Source organism: Phoenix dactylifera, chromosome 1 (genome assembly GCF_051530095.1).
Source record: "Phoenix dactylifera cultivar Ajwa chromosome 1, Ajwa_hap1_PhDact_Kaust_v1.1, whole genome shotgun sequence".
NCBI lineage: Eukaryota > Viridiplantae > Streptophyta > Magnoliopsida > Arecales > Arecaceae > Phoenix > Phoenix dactylifera.
Genome location: NC_143190.1, coordinates 57,791,028 through 57,812,380, shown reverse-complemented (window position 1 = coordinate 57,812,380; position 21,353 = coordinate 57,791,028). Strand labels below are relative to the sequence as shown.

Here is a 21,353-nt window from a genome sequence, read left to right as displayed (position 1 = left end):
GTAAATTACTACATCTACTTGTACATTTTACATAAGTATCATATTTTTTTTTGAAGAGCTTAATAAATTTTGTATTCTTAACTTCTTAAAGTTTTTTTATTATAGGTTCCTGATACTTCATCTGCGCGTAGAAATGGTGACCCCATCGATCCCTGAAGCTTTTATTTTGGAGTTTTATATGTATTTTTTTTATCCTTTTCGAAGTACATTGCAAATGTAAATTGACAGTATGAATGTAATTTGACAATATGAATATTTAGATAAATATGTTTGATTGTGCCATGAGTATAATCTCGTTTAGTGTGTTGATAGTCAACTTTAAAGACCACGCAATAGCACGTATCTGGTAGGATAGTGATTACGGGTATCGATCCACAGGGATTGGGGTATAATTGTTTTTCTTTAAAAATAAAAATATTTGAAAAAGAGAATTTGTGAAGACTATTAAACTAAGCAATTTAATAAAAGAAAATGCAATTAAAAGGATATCAGTTTAGGAGAACCTAGGGCAAGGAATTCACCACTAACATCAGAACAAGGGTTATTTATATTTTAATTTATTCTTGAATTAACATGCAAATTGGCTACAAGCCTAGTAAGCATTCGAATTAAATTTCACAGAAGTAATTTAGGCATAATCCATCTTTAGTTTAGCATGAAATGTCTACCCTAATCTAAGGTGGTAGCACATCGCATCTTCCTTAAGCATGAACTATCTTATTTTTACTTCAATGATCATGAAGAGCAGTTGTATAAACTTCATATTTAAAATCACAGAATTTAAATATGAAATAAAATAAAATATTCATTAGAAGCAGAATAAGGTTTATACAACTCCAAGAATAGAAATTAAAAATATAAAAACCCTTGGCCCTTTTGTTAGGGCTACATCCGGCCCTGGAGAAGAGATCAGCCCTGCATGAAGTTGGAGACGGCAGCAGCAGCACAGCAGCAGGCTCCCATCTCTCCCTATTTCTTTATTTTTTTTCTTTGGGAAATCATTCCCAGAATGACCAAAACTCCTCTCTCCCTTCTCTGTTTCCGTGGGACTCCGCCTGTGATGAGATGCCCCCAAGGAAGAGACGTCCCCTCCTTTTATAGGCTGTAAGCTCCCCCTCTCTCCTCTGTTCTGAATGAAGGATAAGGATAGACTTTTGCCGTCAGGGATTCGCTGGGCTACGATCCGTGAAGCTCGGAATGGTTGTTGTAGAGCTGGGAAGAACGCGTGAAGCCGGACGCGTGGGAAGATGAGCTGAGACGTTAGCGATTTCATGGGATCGAACCGGAAGAGAAGCTGGGATTTGATCTTATCCTGTGAGCGTTTGAGAAGATTTCGGAGGAAGAGGTTGTGGACGACGGAATGGCTGGGATTGATTTCGGAAGAGATTAATCCAAAACAGGGGAATGGAAGATGGCTGGATAAGGATGATCGCAGAGTACTCGGACGTTGGGATTTGAGGTTGGGAACGGATGGATTGGTTTTGTTCGTGGAATCCGGAGAAGTTTGGTTGATTCGGCTGGGAAGGAGTGAAGAGCCGTGAGCTGGGATGGGCATTCGGATGAGAAGGATGTTGGGACTCGGCTTGATTTGAACGGTTGAAGAAATCAGGGAAGAGAAGTTGGGATTTATTCCGAAGAAGGGATAAGGAAACAAATCTATAAGCTGGGAGGATGTTGTTTCCGTGAAGTCTGGGAAGAAGAATCGGAAGAATGGAACGCGGACACATGAACTCGTCCGTGGATAGGTCTGGGAATAATCCGGAAGAACAGCTTGGACATTGGGAGGAGCTGAGCTGGGAACCGAAAGGAGTTAGGAGATGGAGTCAAATTGAAAACAATCGTGGGATGGAATGATCCGTGGGAGAAGATCTTTGGAATTAACCGTGGCTCTGTTTTGTTGCTGAAACAGGGGAAGAATGATTCACGGACGCGGGGAAGATGAGCTGGGATTGGTTGGCCGCGGAAGATTCGGACGCGGGAGCGGTTGGAGCTGGCATTGGTTCCGAAACAGGGGAAGAGCACGTGAACGTGGGGATCTCGGTTGAGAGATGGAATACAATCCATGAACCGAGAGGATCTCGGCTGGGATCACAGGGGTTGAAAGAAGATGGATACCGGAACGGGAAGATAATGCTTTGCTGGGAGAAGTGGTTTGGGATAAGGATGGAAGAGAGAAAGCTGAGATGAAATGGTTAGGAGTGAGCGTGGGAAGGATGAGGATGGGTTTGAAGAAGCTGGGAGAATTCTTGCGGATAGAAGGGATACGGGAGCTGTGGATGCTGGGATGAATCCGGATGAAGTTGAAGAAGCTGGGAGGTGACGTGGAACAGTCGCGGACGCGAGATGAACTTGGGACGTTGGGAAAACTGGACTCTATTTTGAAGCTTAAAACAGGGGAGGAAAGGGATGACGTGGAAGCTTGTTCTCTTGAGCATTTAAAGGGTGACGTGGACATGGGTTCAGCTGTAAACGTGACCTGCACACATTAGTTTAGACATCATCCCAATTAGTTCGATTTGACCTGCACACATTAATTTTGACCAGTAAATAAATAAGTAAAACACTAATTACCTTTAATTTATTAAAATGCAATGATGAAGGTAACACAATTTTTTAGTTAAATATTTAAAATATGTGAATTAAAATGATGATAAGTGCTATGAATAAGATATTAATTTATGCATTATTTAGCACTTATCACACCCCCCAACCTACATTTTGCTAGTCCTCGAGCAAAATAAAAACTAACTCACTTTCGCAGGAATCGCGATTGCATTTACCGTATGCAATAAGGCTTTAAACCCCTAGGTGGCCCTAGTGGACGAGTTTTGTCTCGTGAGGGTTTCCGGCTCAGATACCCACAAACTGCTGTCGAAAGAATTTATTTTATTGTTTTATAAAATCTAATTTCAAATGCATAAGTGCCAATAATTTCAAAAGCACACAAAGTTTTAATACTAAGTCAGCCCAAATCCTAGGTCAAGATGCAACTTAAGTAGAAGTCATTAAGTTTCCGTTAGAGAGTTGTAAGGCTAATTTATACTTGGGTGTTCGGTGATGTTTGGACCATACACAAGCTAAGGCTTTAGATTCTTCAAAATACTGCTAAAACTAGTAGCTTCCAAGAATTGGTCAGATAAGACCTAATCACTGATTCAAAATCATCCTACCTTGCAGGATTTCGAGAGTTGTGGATGTTTACTTTAATACCTCATGGGCTTTATCTGTAATATTCCAGTTTACTCGAATTTTTACAACGACGGCTTTCACACTATCGTCTTTTTTCAAGGTCAATATTATTTTCTCTTTTTCTCTTTCATTTTTTTTTGATTTTGAATTTTTTTTTTTGATTTTGTATTTATAAATAAATTATGCACTTTTACTCTTGTAATGATTCCTCCATGTAGCGAGCATTCAGTCAATACTCCCACGCCATATGGCATAAGGTGTTGGGCATCAAGACTCCCCTACGGACCTATGCTCGGGTTCCTCATTACAAGCCCGCTGACCTTTGACAATAGGTAGCCCTTTTCGATGTACCTGACTAAATTCATTTTTTTTTTCTTTTTTTTTTGGATAAAAGTGAATTAGATAAGTATGATTCATCAGGACTCAAGGTTGCTACCAGACTTAACAACATAATGTCTAACCCTTAGAAGTGTAGGCCATGTGTGTTGTGAAATTCCAAAGTAAAAATTATCTTACAACTCACTAAAAGAACTTTTAATAAAAAGAACTCAAATTGACTTACTCCTGACTAGTTATTGGGCTTTTTAGATTTTATATACTTTGTGTGTTTATCATTTCAGCACTAAGGCATAGAAATTAGTTTTTTTTTATTATTTTTTTTTTAAATTCACTTTTTTTTTTGAAATTCACTTAAAAATGTGAAAATGCGAAAAATTCCTTTAAAAATTCAAATCCTATTACCCCCCAACCTAGATCAGACATTGTCCTCAATGTTTTTTTTTGTTTTTTTTTGAATATTATATTATTATTTTTATTGTTTAATATAATTTTTTTATTTTGGACGAAAATATGATGCATATGGAGGATAGAAGCATTTTACCGTAGTTGCATCAGTAATATGAGGGATCCTGTTAAAAAAAAAATGCGACAAGAAAATATGCAAAAATAATCTATGGAAATTGGGTTGCCTCCCAACAAGCGCTAAGTTTAATGTCTTCAGCCAGACACAGTACATCCTTATTCATCCTGATAAATAGGATCCATTAAATCAAAGGATTCAATCAACTGTCCATCTGCAACACATTCTATATAAGGTTTCAATCTTTGACCATTGACGTTTAGGATACGACCATCACTGAGGTTTTGAATTTCTACTGCCCCATGAGAAAAAACTTTCTTAACTAAGAAGGGACCATCCCACCTAGAGCGAAGTTTACCAGGAAAGAGACGCAATTTAGAATTGAATAACCAAACCTTTTGATTAGGCTCGAAAGACTTGCGGTTAATGTATTTGTCATGAAAAGCCTTAGTCCTTGCCTTGTATATTTTGGCATTTTCATACGCTTCATTGCGTAACTCTTCAAGCTCATTAAGTTGAAGTTTCCGGTTAGAACCAGCTGCAGCCATATCAAAGTTAAACTTTTTAATGGCCCAAAAAGCTCTATACTCGAGTTCTACGGGTAAGTGGCAAGCTTTTCCAAAAATCAGTCGATAAGGAGACATGCCAATAGGAGTCTTATAGGCAGTACGATAAGCTCAGAGAGAATCATTTAATCTTTGAGACCAATCCTTCCTATCAGGGCGTATTGTTTTCTCTAAGATGTGTTTTATCTCCCTATTAGAAACTTCAACTTGTCCGCTTGTTTGGGGATGGTACGGGGTGGCAACTTTGTGGGTGATTGAATATTTTCGAATCAAAGCTTCAAAAGATCGGTTGCAGAAATGTGATCCCCCATCACTAATGATAGCTCGAGGTACGCCAAAGCGACTAAATATGTTTGTTTGTAAGAACTTAACCACAACCTTGTGATCGTTACTCCTAGTGGCAACTGCTTCTACCCACTTTGAAACATAGTCAACCCCGACAAGAATGTACTCAAAACCAAAAGAACGCGGGAAAGGGCCCATGAAGTCAATACCCCATACATCAAAAATTTCTATAATTAAAATGGGGTTAAGTGGCATCATATCTCTACGAGTGATTGTACCCATTCGCTGGCATCGCTCACAAGTTTGGCAAAATTTGTGAGCATCCTTAAACAAGGAAGGCCAATAAAATCCACTCTGTAAGACTTTAGCTGCAGTTTTTCTACCACCAAAATGTCCTCCGCAGGCTTGGGTATGACAAAAATTAAGAATACTCTGAAATTCACATTCCGGCACACATCGACGGATTACTTGATCTGGGCAGTACTTAAATAGATCAGGATCATCCCAAAAGTAGAACTTAACTTGCGAAAAGAATCGATCCTTGTCCTGCTTGGACCAGTGATCGGGAATTTGTCCTATGGCAAGATAGTTCACTATGTTAGCGAACCAAGGTGCTTTCATTTGTTGTACCTCAAACAATTGTTCATCGGGAAAGGAGTCATGAAGTGGTGAAATGTTATGAGGAGGTTCGAGAACGATCCTAGACAAATGGTCTGCTACAACGTTTGTGGTGCCTTTCTTATCACGAATTTCTAGATTGAATTCCTGTAACAATAGGATCCATCGAATTAGGCGAGGCTTGGTATCTTTCTTTGAAAGGAGGTACCAGAGAGCAGAATGATCAGTGAACACAATAACCTTGGACCCTAAGAGATAGGACCGAAACTTATCCAGGGCAAATACTACAGCTAGTAATTCTTTCTCAGTAGTGGTATAATTCAATTGTGCATCTGAGAGTGTTTTACTAGCGTAGTAGATGACGTGAGGTAGCTTTTCTACTCGTTGTCCTAAAACTGCCCCAATGGCATAGTCAGAAGCATCACACATAAGTTCGAATGGAAGGGTCCAATTGGGAGGTTGTATGATGGGTGCTGTAGACAACTAAGATCGGAGTTTTTCAAAGGCCTCTTTACATGCTTCATCAAAGACAAAGGGTGTATCCTTGGCAAGGAGATTGCACAAGGGCCTCGAGATTTTGCTAAAGTCTTTAATGAAGCGACGGTAAAATCCAGCATGGCCAAGAAAAGAACGAATTTGTTTCACAGATTTGGGTGGAGAAAGATTAGAAATAAGATCAACTTTAGCTTTATCTACTTCAATCCCTCTTTTGGACACAATGTGTCCCAAAACTATTCCCTCTTGAACCATAAAATGGCTCTTTTCCCAACTTAGCACTAGATTAGTTTCCTTACATCTTTTCAGAACCAGGGCTAAATTACTGAGACAATCATCGAATGAGGGGCCAAAAACTGAAAAATCATCCATGAATACTTCTAGAAATTTTTCTACCATGTCGGAAAAAATTGCCATCATGCATCGTTGAAATGTCGCAGGTGCATTGCATAGTCCAAATGGCATTCTTCTATATGCAAATGTTCCGAATGGACATGTGAAAGTGGTTTTCTCTTGATCATCAGGATACACGGCCACTTGGTTATATCCAGAATAACCATCTAAGAAACAGTAGAAACCCTGACCGGCTAATCTTTCCAATATTTGGTCAATAAATGGCAAAGGAAAATGATCCTTCCTAGTCATGGAGTTAAGCTTTCTATAGTCGATGCAAACACGCCAGCTAGTGGTCGTGCGTGTAGGCATTAATTCTCCTTCTGCATTTTCAACCACAGTAATGCCCGACTTCTTTGGTACTACTTGAGTTGGACTCACCCAGTTGCTATCAGAGATAGGATAAATGATTCCAGCATCTAGCAACTTTACTACTTCTTTCTTGACCACCTCTTTCATGTTAGGGTTAAGTCTCCTTTGCATTTCATGGGTTGGTTTTGCATTTTCTTCTAGGTGAATGCGATGCATGCAAATAGATGGGTCAATCCCCTTTAGATCAGTTACAGACCATCCAATTGCATGTTTGTGTTCTCCGAGTACACTCAAAAGTTGACTCTCCTGTTTGTCAGATAGGTCAGCTGCGATGATTACAGGTAGGGTATCTTCGGGTCCTAGAAAAGCATACTTAAGGGTTACCGGAAGTGGCTTTAACTCAAGTTTGGGAGGGGACTCGATGGAGGGGCACTGTAGTGTACTAGAAAGAGTAGGAAGAGGTTCATATCGGACATGCCAAGAATGAGAATTTGTGAGAGACGGATTGTCAAGTAGGACATTGACTTCTTTTATGGCATTGTTTAAATCAAGATTATCAATGTCAAAATGGGCTAGACATGCTTCTAGAGGATCATCTGCCAGAATATAGGGAAGGGCTTCTTCTACAAGATCGTCCATTCTGTCTACTAGAAAACACTCATCTTCCCTTGCAGGTTGATCGGAGGCGTGGAATACATTCAGTTTGACTTTCATGTTCCCAAAGGATATATCCATCACCCCCGTTCTACAGTTAATACATGCATTGGCTGTAGCTAGAAAGGGACGACCAAGAATCATGGGGATCTGTTTCTTGAGATTGGGCACAGGTTCCATATCAAGGACGATGAAATCGACTGGGAAATAAAATTTGTCGACCTTGACTAGGACATCTTCAATTATTCCTCGTGGTATTTTAACAGATCGATCAGCCAACTGTAGGGACACCGAGGTAGGCTTCAATTCACCTAATCCGAACTTTTCGTAAACTGAATAAGGAAGGAGGTTAACACTCGCCCCTAGATCTAATAATGCTCGATCAATAGGATTGTCTCCCACCACACAAGAGATGGTAGGGGCACCAGGATCCTTGAACTTAGGAGGGGTTTTGTGTTGAAGGATGGAGCTCACTTGTTCAGTCAGGAAGACCTTTTTAGGCACATGTGTCCTAGATTTTCGTTTCTGTGTACAAAGGTCTTTAAGAAATTTGGCATAAGATGGAACTTGTTTTATAGCATCAAGGAGAGGGAGGTTGATTTTGACTTGTTTGAATACCTCCATTATTTCTTCCAACGAAGTTCCTTTCTTGCCAAAGGCAGAAGGTGTATTCAGACACTGGGGGAAAGGAGCCTTCAGTGTAAACGGTGTGGTCGATACTGGACTAGATGGTGATACGGATGAGTTCGCGTTCTCTTTAGGCACAGTCATATTCTTATCTTCATTTTCTTTCTGTTCTTTTTCTCCAACCTTATTATCTACTATGCGTCCGCTTCTTAATGTGGTCATGGCATTGGCTTGTTCATGGTGAACATTATTCGGTTGAGTCTCTTGAGCCATGTATTGCCCTCTCGGGTTACTCACTGGTTGGCTTGGAAGCTTGCCTTCCTCTCTTTTATTTAGTGCACTCGCTAACTGCCCTAGCTGGGTTTCTAATTTAGCAATAGACTGGGTATGGGAGTGCAACAATTGTGAATTGGCTTCGAGTCCTTGAAGAGCAGTTAAAACCTTTTGCTCAAAAGCCATATCTCTTTGGGGTGCTGGAGGAGGGACATGTTGAAATTGTGAATAGTGAGTAGGAGGGCGGTTTGGGTGAACATTCTGGAATGGTTGAAAGTTTTGGGAATAAGGTTGGGAAGTATTGGAAATTTGCTGCTTCCAAGAGAAGTTTGGATGGTTGCGCCACCCCGGGTTATAAGTATTGGAAAATGGGTCATTACCCGGTCGGAATTGTGTTTGGGCAGCATTTACTTGTTCTTGCACAAATTCAGGGAATTGAGCTGCCGAAGGGCATTCATGAATAGGGTGAGACGGGCTAGAACAAAGAGCACAAATTTGTGCTTGGGGAAAGTTTGGAAACTGTTCTCTAGACATTAGCTGGTCCAATTTGCGGGACAGTGCATCTACTTTCTCGGATAGACCTATGGATTGGCTAACTTCATATATGGTTCCTTTTCTTTGAGAACTCGGTGGTGCTTGACGAGCGGAGGAGGCATGGTGGAGGGAATTTTCATTAAGGTTCTCAAATAATTGCCATGCCTCATGTTCACTTTTAAGCATGAAAGTACCCCCACAAGAGGCATCAACCATTTGACGGTTTCGTTCAGACAATCCGTCATAAAAACATTGCATTATTGCCATTTGGGTATTTGATGATGCGGGCATTTCCGGAGTAAATCTCTAAATTTCTTCCATGTTTCATGAAATTCTTCCCCGTCAGATTGGGAGAAGCTCGTGATAGCACGCCTAAATTGGTTCGTTCTTCCTATGGGAAAATATTTTTTCAGAAATTCATGTTGCATTTGAGCCCATGAAAGAATGGAATTAGCTTCTAATGAATGGAGCCACTGCTTAGCTCTATCCTTAAGGGAAAAAGGAAACAGCCTAAGTTTCAGAGCATCATCAGTGAAGTTCTGAATTTTGACAGTGGTACAAATCTCAAGGAACTCATCTAAATGTTTGTATGGGTCTTCATTATTGAGTCCATAAAAAGAGGGAAGCATTTGGATGACACTAGACTTAATTTCAAATTGCATAGCAGCAGTGGTATCAGGTAGTCGAATACAAGATGGAGAGGTATAAATGGAAGGAGTGAAGTACTCCTTTAACAGTTTGGGTTGCTCTTCAGCCATCTCGACAAGTGGTGTAGATCCTATGGTTCTATAGGTCCGGATTTCGGCTCGAAGGGTCCTAATAGAACGCTCTATTTCAGGGTCAAAAGGTACTAATTCGGGAGATTTGGAACGACACCCTAGCATACACTAAGACTCCTCTGATCAATACAGTCAAGCATGCACTAAAAAGAAAAACACAATTCCTTATGTTCACCCTAAAATCACTAGACAGCTCCTAACTGGTTTGAAGAGGGCACCTAAGCCTCCAATCCGGTCTAATGACTGAGCTGACCAGGTAAGCTCCCAGGTAAGTGGGGGGGTCACGATGCTTTGCAAAGGTCCCACTTAAAAACCACTTGCCTCGAACAGATGAACTGTCTCCCTTAAAGGGACAAAGCTTGCCTAGACATCAACTAAGCCACAGAGCGAAATTGGTGCAACTTTCGGTGATCTTCTTCCTATTGAGCTCGAATGTCCCTAGGGGCCAACGTCTAATTGATTTTAATTTATGTGATAGCTATGTGAGAATTGATTCCCTAATTTGGGCAAGAATCTGGTGATGAAATCCAGTTCTTATCTTGTTGGGGTGATTGCCCTTACTATGTGCGGATTAATTGGTGTATGTGTATCAAGCATGCATTCACACTTTTGCTGAATTTAAAATCAAACAATCATCACAAAAAGGAATTTAAATAAGAAAGGTTTAGAGGTTACCAAAGGAAATTTCTCCAGCAATTTTTAAAGCAAACCTTTACAGCATTCCTTTACCAATAGTTCCCTTTCTGAATGTCCCAAACTTCCTCTTTGGTTCCTGATCAAATGATACCAAGAAAAATCAAAAATTAGTAGGAGAGGAGAAGGAGATAAGGAAAGTAAAAATAGAAACTATTTTTATTTTATTTTTTTTATTATTATTATTTATTTTTTTTTATTTTTCAAAATTTTTTTGAAAATTTTTTTAATAAAAAGAAAAACAACTATGCTACCAATCCCCGGCAACGGCGCCAAAAATTGATAGTCAACTTTAAAGACCACGCAATAGCACGTATCTGGTAGGATAGTGATTACGGGTATCGATCCACAGGGATTGGGGTATAATTGTTTTTCTTTAAAAATAAAAATATTTGAAAAAGAGAATTTGTGAAGACTATTAAACTAAGCAATTTAATAAAAGAAAATGCAATTAAAAGGATATCAGTTTAGGAGAACCTAGGGCAAGGAATTCACCACTAACATCGGAACAAGGGTTATTTATATTTTAATTTATTCTTGGATTAACATGCAAATTGGCTACAAGCCTAATAAGCATTCGAATTAAATTTCACAGAAGTAATTTAGGCATAATCCATCTTTAGTTTAGCATGAAATGTCTACCCTAATCTAAGGTGGTAGCACATCGCATCTTCCTTAAGCATGAACTATCTTATTTTTACTTCAATGATCATGAAGAGCAGTTGTATAAACTTCATATTTAAAATCACAGAAATTAAATATGAAATGAAATAAAATATTCATTAGAAGCAGAATAAGGTTTATACAACTCCAAGAATAGAAATTAAAAATATAAAAACCCTTGGCCCTTTTGTTAGGACTACATCCGACCCTGGAGAAGAGATCAGCCCTGCATAGAGTTGGAGACGGCAGCAGCAGCACAGCAGCAGGCTCCCATCTCTCCCTCTTTCTTTATTTTTTTTCTTTGGGAAATCATTCCCAGAATGACCAAAACTCCTCTCTCCCTTCTCTGTTTCCGTGGGACTCCGCCTGTGATGAGATGCCCCCAAGGAAGAGACGTCCCCTCCTTTTATAGGCTGTAAGCTCCCCCTCTCTCCTCTGTTCTGAATGAAGGATAAGGATAGACTTTTGCCGTCAGGGATTCGCTGGGCTACGATCCGTGAAGCTCGGAATGGTTGTTGTAGAGCTGGGAAGAACGCGTGAAGCCGGACGCGTGGGAAGATGAGCTGAGACGTTAGCGATTTCATGGGATCGAACCGGAAGAGAAGCTGGGATTTGATCTTATCCTGTGAGCGTTTGAGAAGATTTCGGAGGAAGAGGTTGTGGACGACGGAATGGCTGGGATTGATTTCGGAAGAGATTAATCCAAAACAGGGGAATGGAAGATGGCTGGATAAGGATGATCGCAGAGTACTCGGACGTTGGGATTTGAGGTTGGGAACGGATGGATTGGTTTTGTTCGTGGAATCCGGAGAAGTTTGGTTGATTCGGCTGGGAAGGAGTGAAGAGCCGTGAGCTGGGATGGGCATTCGGATGAGAAGGATGTTGGGACTCGGCTTGATTTGAACGGTTGAAGAAATCAGGGAAGAGAAGTTGGGATTTATTCCGAAGAAGGGATAAGGAAACAAATCTATAAGCTGGGAGGATGTTGTTTCCGTGAAGTCTGGGAAGAAGAATCGGAAGAATGGAACGCGGACACATGAACTCGTCCGTGGATAGGTCTGGGAATAATCCGGAAGAACAGCTTGGACATTGGGAGGAGCTGAGCTGGGAACCGAAAGGAGTTAGGAGATGGAGTCAAATTGAAAACAATCGTGGGATGGAATGATCCGTGGGAGAAGATCTTTGGAATTAACCGTGGCTCTGTTTTGTTGCTGAAACAGGGGAAGAATGATTCACGGACGCGGGGAAGATGAGCTGGGATTGGTTGGCCGCGGAAGATTCGGACGCGGGAGCGGTTGGAGCTGGCATTGGTTCCGAAACAGGGGAAGAGCACGTGAACGTGGGGATCTCGGTTGAGAGATGGAATACAATCCATGAACCGAGAGGATCTCGGCTGGGATCACAGGGGTTGAAAGAAGATGGATACCGGAACGGGAAGATAATGCTTTGCTGGGAGAAGTGGTTTGGGATAAGGATGGAAGAGAGAAAGCTGAGATGAAATGGTTAGGAGTGAGCGTGGGAAGGATGAGGATGGGTTTGAAGAAGCTGGGAGAATTCTTGCGGATAGAAGGGATACGGGAGCTGTGGATGCTGGGATGAATCCGGATGAAGTTGAAGAAGCTGGGAGGTGACGTGGAACAGTCGCGGACGCGAGATGAACTTGGGACGTTGGGAAAACTGGACTCTATTTTGAAGCTTAAAACAGGGGAGGAAAGGGATGACGTGGAAGCTTGTTCTCTTAAGCATTTAAAGGGTGACGTGGACATGGGTTCAGCTGTAAACGTGACCTGCACACATTAGTTTAGACATCATCCCAATTAGTTCGATTTGACCTGCACACATTAATTTTGATCAGTAAATAAATAAGTAAAACACTAATTACCTTTAATTTATTAAAATGCAATGATGAAGGTAACACAATTTTTTAGTTAAATATTTAAAATATGTGAATTAAAATGATGATAAGTGCTATGAATAAAATATTAATTTATGCATTATTTAGCACTTATCATTTGTATGCTTTTGATTTTGTAAACAGAGTTTTAAAATTTTTTTAATTTTTTTTTAAAAAAAATTATACTCTAACGACGCTTTAAAGCGTCGTTAAAATCATGGATGTTATCAATTAGCGACGCTTTAAAGCGTTGGTAAGTTGGACTTTAACGACGTTATAACGCGTCGCTCGTTACCGACACTAAAAAGTGTCGCTAATGACCGATGCTTTTGAAAGCGTCGGAAAATGTTTTGTCCACTGTAGCATAGGCGACGCTTTACCGACGCTTGGGAAAGCGTCGGGATGGTTTTTACCGATGCTTAAAAGCGTCGCTAATGGCCAAAAAAAGCGTCGCTAATGCCCAATTTTCTTGTAGTGTCCTCCTCTACAAAAAGATTTCTCCATTAAAATATCTAAAAAAATCCTCTCTGACTTAAGCATCGGGAGGGCCTTCGTCGGATCCTCCGGCCTGGGCTTCTTGCAGGTCTGCCGGAGACAGCCGTCCGCCACCGTCTGCACCAGAAGCTCCTCCTCCTGGTTTGCGATCACCCCCGGATCTAATTTCCAGCAACAACAGATTTCACTCTGTAATTTTTGACTCTACACAATATCCCAACTTATGCTCATAGTACTGTTAATGCATCCGCATGAACAATGGATGGCAAAAGTAGCCTTACTTGGAGAGTGTCTCCAGTTGTATCAGACATACATCGTGGTTCGTTCATCAACTCCCATGCAAAGATGGTAGGATCATCTTTATATTGAATTCCGTTCAAGTGATTCTTCCTTGTCAGTATAGTCTACAAAGAAAACAGCAAAGGAAAAAAAACGTAATAGAGCAGATAAAGGCCACATATCAACAAATTCAGAAATTGTACGACCAAAACATAACCACATGAAGTTTAGCTGTGATTCCACTACATGCAGATACAATCAGAGACCAATCCATGTCCTTCTAAATAGCTCTTTACGTTTTGTGGAGTTACCAAAATTCAAATAATAGTTATCTATCAGCAGGGGAGAAAAGCCATCGAGAGGAACCGCCGATATTAAGATACCTGACAAGGAGCATACATTACCTTCAGGTAAGTCTTGAAATAACTACGAATGGATGGATCATAGAAGAAGGAATCATTGGAGGAGCTCCATCCAATGCCCTCCTCCCATGCCAATTTAACGTACTGTGTCTTGCCACCATAAGCTTCTAAATTGTTTGCCAAACTTAGTAGTAGCCTGATGCCATGTCTTCGTGCCTGCACAATGACTCGATCCAATGCCTGCATCTCCACACTTATCAATATTGGATGCTAATCGGTATTATAAAAAAAAAAAAAAACTTACAGTAAGAAACAGAACAGATGGTTTATCATGCAATTATCAATAAAGAAGTAGAATACATGACAGAAGCAGGTATAAGAGAATAGATTTTTCCTTTCATCTCCAAGAGAGCAAATCAAATAATCGTTCGGTTATTTAAAACTCTTAGAGCTCAAGTTAATAACAATTGCCCCAGAAAATACGGAGAACCCATTAAACATATAATTTTGATCAAAAGAAACAACTCGAAATCAAGACAATAATACAAGTAATCAAGTATAAACACCTAGAAATGTTTATGATATATCTGATATTACTATTGGATCTTCAGAGGTAGAAAGCAGACTACTCCAAATATCTGATATAATTTATCAAGAAATTACTTACATCCATTACAAAAGCTGGTGAAGCTCACATAGTAAATGAGATTTTTTTTTTTAACAAAAAAAAGAATCTGATTACCTTGAAGACACGTTCATCGAATCGGCCTGGCGAAACTTGCAAGGCATTGTATGCGCCATCATTGAAGGCCCAAGTCCTGCAAACCGTAAGCCCCATCTTTGCCCCATTCTGGAACATTGCCCTCACCCTAGGCCTGCTGTACTCCTCCACAGCCTGATCCATCAGCCAATAGGAGTTCCAACCATTCACATAGAATGCCCTCCCATCCACAGTGAACTGAGCCCCCTTCCTCTACACAAAGCTCATCTTGGGCTCCATGAAATGGAAATGGAACTGGAACTCCAAGTCCCCAAAGGACAAGTATATGAAAGCCACACAAGATGCAAGGCCCAGAATAGGATAGAAGACCCCATTGCTTACCAACATTGTCTTGAGACCTGGTTCGAACAACAGCTCTTGATTTCAAGGCAGTGACTTCCCTCTGAAACCCCCGCAATCTCCACTCCAATGTTCCTGATATCAGAGAATCCAGAAGGGAAGAGGAGTCCCCAGCTCGAAGTCTTAGGCAACTAGATGACAAAGATGCTGTGTGTCCCGGGTTCTTTAGAGGCCGTATACCCAGATCTAGTTTACTAAAGAAAAAGAAAAGAAAAGAAAAGCTGCTCACAGGACTTTGGTGCACTCAAAGGCTCTGCATTCTCGGTCACTGCACAAGACCCCAGAAAAAGAATGGCCTGCTGGTCACGAGAGCAACCACGTGAGCCTTCTGACCAAGAACAACTGGACCACCTTCAAGTAGTGCCAACTGATGCCAGTTGCTGAATCCAGAGCCAATTTGAGTGCAACCTAGAGAAGTGCAGGAAGCGAGATGAGGGTAGAAGAAGAGTGTACGATCGTTTTGGTGACCTTGGATGCCTTTATACTATTGACTTGTCTGGAGGGTGAATTAGAACAAGGTCCATGAGAGCTCCTGCTGCTGCTGCTGCTGCTGCTGCTGCTGCTGCTCGTTTTGAAGGGTAAGGGAGCTCGGTGCAGCGTTGGTATGAGCCTAGCCAGCCCATCATGTCAGGGCAACATTTTCATCAGTTGATGTCATCATCCATATGTGTCTTCAGACTTTCTGAAGAGATTAGAGAGAGAGCAAGCCTTTTGGATTCACTTGTTTGTATGGATGTATGTTTACCGATTCATATAAAATACCCTTGGCCATGTGAGGAATGAGGACAAAATGGTGGGGACTTACTTCTGCTTTGATGTTTTTTTATGGAGTTGTATAGGAGATTCAGATGTTTCCTCCTTCAAATGAACCAAGAGAGCCATTCATTTTTTTAATTTAAATAGAGTTTGAGGACATCTATAGGCTGTACTAGTATAATTTACGTGCTTCCGTATCGTTCTAAAGCTGCTACCGTGGCCATTATGTGAATGCCCCATTAGTGTGTCTTAAGAATTAACACACATGAAGAGAATTAATCTGAAAATTAGAGTGAATAGTTTCAGCAGCTGGGGATCTTGTCTCAGTTCAATTCTGGAAATTAATAGTGGTTTTGAAAAAGTCTCATCCTGGAAAAGCCAAAGTAGTGTTTTTTTAGAAGCCAAAATAATTCAGTAGAAGACGCTATTTATTCTAAGGTTTCTTTGGATAGAACCAACCATGCATCCATATGGGTGGGCAAGAAAGAAGTAGTTCTGCCACATATTGTCACTTACCTCGCTGACTTGTTGTAAGTATTCCAATTGAAGATTGAAAAACAATCACTTACAAACATCTGGATTTTTTCTGATATATACTATTTCAGTCCTGCAAGTTTATCATTCACTTTTATTTTTAATTTTTTTTTAGCGTGCTTCATTGAGTGTATTCATTCTCGATCAAAGAAAGCCTATGATCACCTCATTATCGTTTAATCAATTCATGAAGTTCTTTTTTTAAGTTAAGAAAATATTGTTCAACTGATAAACAATGATTGCTCAAAGTTGGTCGTTTTACAGCTAGAGGAAGGTGGGTACCTACTCTTTTTCCATTATATTTAAAGTTATAATAAACTATCCTTGGAACATGGCATATATATTGGCAGCCCGGTATATGCGTTGCTAAATAAAGAGGACAGGACCATGCGATGGAATTGCCAACCCTGAGTCCCAAACCCAACCATTTTTTCCCTTTTTTTGTTCTCTCTCTGTGAATTCCCGACATAACCTTTGTTTGAACTTTGTCTAGGTTTACCAGAAGTTCAGCACGAGACTAGATCTCTGTCACTCTCGCCCGTATCAAACCTAGCTGGTTTCACTTGTACTACACGAAAGGTCTGTGTCGCACTTGCCACCAGCGTTCCGGTCGGTTGGTTGCATAAGCCATGGCCACAGTTGATGATGAGTTTTAGCTCCTAAAAAGATGCTTCGATGTCGTGTCCGATAGCACCCTATAACCATCTAGCTTTTTGCTACTACGTACTTGTTTCGTTTTAGCTCCTAAGGAGGAAGTAAGTTATTTCCCCAATTTATTGAATTAAAGATGAATTAACGAGTATGACAAGAAGTACAGCAAGGACAAGAAACAATGGAAGATTTGCAAACAGAACCCAGTCTCTACAACTTGAAAAGACAAAAGACATCCTACGATGGCCACTCCGAGTTGTCCCTTGGTCACCTTCTCTGATCCCAAGTACTCCCACAATTATATATCTGGGAGATTTTTTGCAGAATAGAAAGGCTGAACATTGAAGATCCTGCCATCACTTTCAAGCTAGATATGCGAAAACATTACAATCGGAAATTGATCTCAAGCTTTTCTTGCACTAGGTTGGAATTTTTTCCTCCTCCAAATTGCCCACAAAGCATGCATGTTTAATGGTCATCCTCTAATATTGAGACAAGACTTGATAGGGGTCCAAATGCTTCTGACAGAAGGAAATCTTAGAAGTAGATATGATACTGTCTCCACGTTACAGTCCCAGAGAGGATAGCCCACATTCATCACCCAGACTTTGTTTGATTTTTCAAAGCAAGCCACATAATTAAAAGTTAAATCTTCTCCAGGACAGCCGCTTTCCAAATAACTTTATAATACTAGCAAAGAAGCCCTCCGTTGTTCATGAATTTATGGTAGGAATCCACAGTAAAGGACCCGTTACTGTTAAGCTTCTAGATGGGAGTATCAGTGATCCCTGATTGTCTTGTATGGGGGAGAAGATTAATCCGATTCTGAAATTGCGCCATTTGAGGTTGGGAAAGCAGGCCACGTAATATAATTTCCCACCCAGGAGTCCTCCAACTCCATTAGGATGCAACACAGACAATTGATTGGACTGCCATGGAGAAGAGGTCCCCGAATAACTGGGCTAGAGGTATAGTATGTATCCTGCCGAAATCTAATGTCTCTTTTATTTTCTAATATAAAGGTCGTACAGTTCCAGAAGGCATGAGGGTCTTTGCTAATATCTTTCTGTGAGGACCCACATTTTTGGGGGGAGGCCTGGGTCGGCCTGACACATGAAACGGGAGGGAGACTCCCGAACAGAGTCTTCCCTCCCCTGTTTCAATTGCTTCCCGAATCCATCGGAAGAGAGGAAAAAAAAGCACAGAGGAAAAGGGAGATCAAATCCTACCTAATTTGCATCAATCTCTATCTATAAAAGATCCCTTTCTCCTCATTCTAGGGCATCAACCGGGTGCCGTTCAAAAGAAAAAAGAAAGAAAAAAAAAGGGATCTGTGAGAAACTTGGGTTGTTCGCCGCCGATCTTGCCGGAGGAACTCGCCGGAGGTAAGGTGAGCACCCTCTCCTCCTTCTTCTTTGTCTTTGGGCCACCGACTCCTTGGAATCCGGCCGGCAAGCCACCGGACTGATGGGGGAAAGCCGAGCCATGTTCGGCCTTCTTCTCTCTCGTTCCGGCCGGCCATCGCCGGGCGTGGCACCGCCGCAGGTCGACGACCAGGGGGCGTTGCCGGCCGTGGGCCGCCTGCTGCCGAGCGCCCTTTTCCCCTTTCCATCGGAAAGAAGGAAGAAGAGAGAAAGGGAAAGGGTCTTCCCATTCCCTTCCTCTTATTATATTTTTTTGTTTTTGTCTCTAGTTGGGTGCTCTCTTTACACTTGGATCCGGAGAGATCATGGCTTTAAGGACTCTAGATAGTCTAGGGATGCTAGATTTTAGAGGACCCTTTATAGGATCAAACAGGGATTCTAGATCATCATATATCTTTGATAAATTTTAATAATGACTTGGTTTTGTAGGGGAACAATCTATTGGACGAGAGGACGCTGAGCAGAGTCCTGCGCATTTCGGTTCATAGATCGCCGTGAGGGCGGGTGATTAGTTGTCTGAGTTTTCAATAAAGAGTAAGAATCCTTATACGCTAATCCTGCATGATATAAATATTTTTGCACCATATATATTGATATGCTATGATCCAGACAAAGCAAAAGTAGTTTTATATTAAATTATATTTTGATCGTGTTGGCTTGTGATTGGTATTATGATGGAGCATGTGTGTGTGTAACCTATATCTGCATAATTGAATTTATGGATGTGGTGGTATTGACTAACCATGTTATATTGATTGCCCTGTCACGGGCTGGAAACGTGACCATGGTTAGTCTAGGTCGGAAATAAAGTGGAAAAGAGAATGGATGTGGGTTTGTGAATTGATTAAATGAACAGGGACTTTGGGCTTATTTCGTTATTATTGATTGCCCCATCACAGGCTGAAAATGTGATACTATCGATTGCCCCATCACAGGCTGGAAATGTGATACTATCGATTGCCCCGTCACAGGCTGGAAATGTGATACTATCGATTGCCCCATCACGGGCCGGAAACGTGACCGGGATGTAGCCCAAAGTCGGAAAGATAATTGATCCGGATCAAGTTAACATAGAATGAAAAGAAAAAGCATTGAAAACAGTAATGAAGATTTATGAGTTATCATATGCTATATCATTCTTGTGTGGCTGGACTTTCATTGATGTTTGACATACATACTCATATTGATTATTTGAGCCTTTTGGAAATCGTTTATGATTTCATGAAATGTGCATCGATTTATCGTGATTTTTCGAATTCATATTACTATTGTGTTGGTATGGATGTGTAGGGATTCTTACTGGGCTGTAAAGCTCACCCCCCTTTTTCTCTCTCTTTTTAGAGTTGCAGGATGCATAGACATGGATGGGTTGGGCGCGGAGCGCGAGTATCAAAATCATTAGCTTGTTAGTTAGTTTATCTTTCTTTGATGTCATGAGCATTTGAAAATCTTGTAATTGAACCAAATTGATTATCTGGACATGTTGGATTTATCTATTTGAATTAAGTGATTAACTGTGGAATTATCGGATTTTTGTTCATCTTAGGCCTTGCATGATCTTTAGGGCACTGCTCTAGGGCTCATGCGGCCGGTCGCGTACCGGACCCAGGTGCTGAGTTCGGGTCGTGACACTTTCTAAATTGAAGAAAACTTGAAAATGCCTTTTCTCTTAACCCTCGTTACAAATATTCTTCTAGGTGGTAAGAGCTTTTGATTTGTTTCTCCAAGTAGCACTTGTACGGAAAGAAATTTCTGAACCTATTTCGTGTTAAATTTGCAAAAGAAGAGAAAAATTAAAAAAAAAATTCATTTTTCTATTCCAACCCATTCAATACATTTCGGGGTTATATATAGTCGTGTACAGACGTCATACAAAAAATAATAATATAGGCTAAATAAAATCATGCTAATAGAAGAAAATATTATTCGCTGATACAAGTGATCTCTAAATCATGCTAACAAGAAAAAATAATACCGACTAATACATGATCACATTAACAAAGGAAAATATTATGAGTTTGTTATGTAAACCTTAAAATTACATTAACATTTCGTATCGGGTTCATATTTTTTGTGTTCTTAATGCCAAGACCCCTTCCTCTTCTGTCTCTGCGGATATTGTCCCAGGTTACTAGGTAGTGGAAACCTTTTACAATATCTTTTCTTCTTCCAAATCTTATCAATCCTGTGTTCCACCTACTTCAGAATTTTGAAAATATACATCGAGTATGAGGCAAGAGCTGAAGGCACCACATTCATCAAAGTTAGTCCAGACCCCTAAAAGAGAGATTTACCCTCCAAGATGCGAGCCTTAAGCTAACTTTCTTTGGGGAGCTTCCCATCGCGAGGGGCAAATCGAGATAGGCGAATGGAAGAGAACCTTGATTATATTCTATAAGGGTGGTCATATTCGAAGAGTCCTCTTCCTCCGTATTGACACATAAGGGTGGCCATATTTGCTACTGTTGCTGGAAATTGGACCCGGGGGCAGCCATCGGCTGAGAAGAAGGAGCTCCGGTGCTGGAACGGCAGGAGGGGGCAGTCCGTCGGCGGGCGGCGTTCTCCGGAAGACCTGCAACAAGCCGGTGGCCGGGGTTTCCGGCGCCGGCCCTCCGATGCTTAAGTCAGAGGGGGCTAATATGTAAGAGGAGAGGGGAGATGTTTTTCTGAGTTCAGAGTCCAACCCCCTCTAAGGTGGAGGGGTTCCCCTTTTATAGAGGGGTATTGTATTACCTGTGAAGTGATAGGGCAAATGATTCCTTTTTTGTCATAATTGAACACGATCGTGTGCATTAATATAGTGTCGTGGAAGATCGAACCGGAGTCAGTGAGTCGTCGTGGCTGATCAGACGTGGCGGAGTGGTTCAACTGCCTGCCGTGGAGGGCTTGAGATCCGTA

General features: G+C 41.0%; 1 protein-coding gene and 1 long non-coding RNA gene across 2 annotated transcripts; one reads left to right on the top strand and one right to left on the bottom strand.

Annotated features, from left to right (window-relative positions):
* Positions 1–10,869: 10,869 nt before the first annotated feature.
* Positions 10,870–15,879, bottom strand: LOC149768776 (uncharacterized). The gene is made up of 4 exons (XM_089925996.1): positions 14,713–15,879; positions 14,013–14,210; positions 13,611–13,733; positions 10,870–12,727 (listed from the first exon to the last, which is right to left on the bottom strand). Exons 1-4 carry the CDS (start codon positions 14,872–14,874, stop codon positions 12,173–12,175), a joined length of 1,038 nt encoding a protein of 345 aa, XP_089782122.1. The 5' UTR covers positions 14,875–15,879; the 3' UTR covers positions 10,870–12,172.
* A 2,106-nt stretch (positions 15,880–17,985) lies between these two features.
* LOC148715306 (uncharacterized) lies at positions 17,986–19,969 on the top strand. The gene is made up of 3 exons (XR_016397565.1): positions 17,986–18,421; positions 18,885–18,989; positions 19,797–19,969. It is a non-coding gene; the product is annotated as an uncharacterized LOC148715306 (long non-coding RNA).
* Positions 19,970–21,353: the final 1,384 nt, after the last annotated feature.

Bases quoted from the DNA above. Each gene is read 5' to 3' on its own strand.
- LOC149768776 (XM_089925996.1), bottom strand. From the start codon at position 14,874: ATGGATCAGGCTGTGGAGGAGTACAGCAGGCCTAGGGTGAGGGCAATG. The intron at 14,211-14,712 runs GTAATCAGATTC...GTGGAGATGCAG, and splicing joins TCGATGAACGTGTCTTCAAG to GCATTGGATCGAGTCATTGT. The intron at 12,728-13,610 runs GTAAGGCTACTT...TAATGTGTGCAG, and splicing joins CAACTGGAGACACTCTCCAA to GTCACGTTTACAGCTGAACC.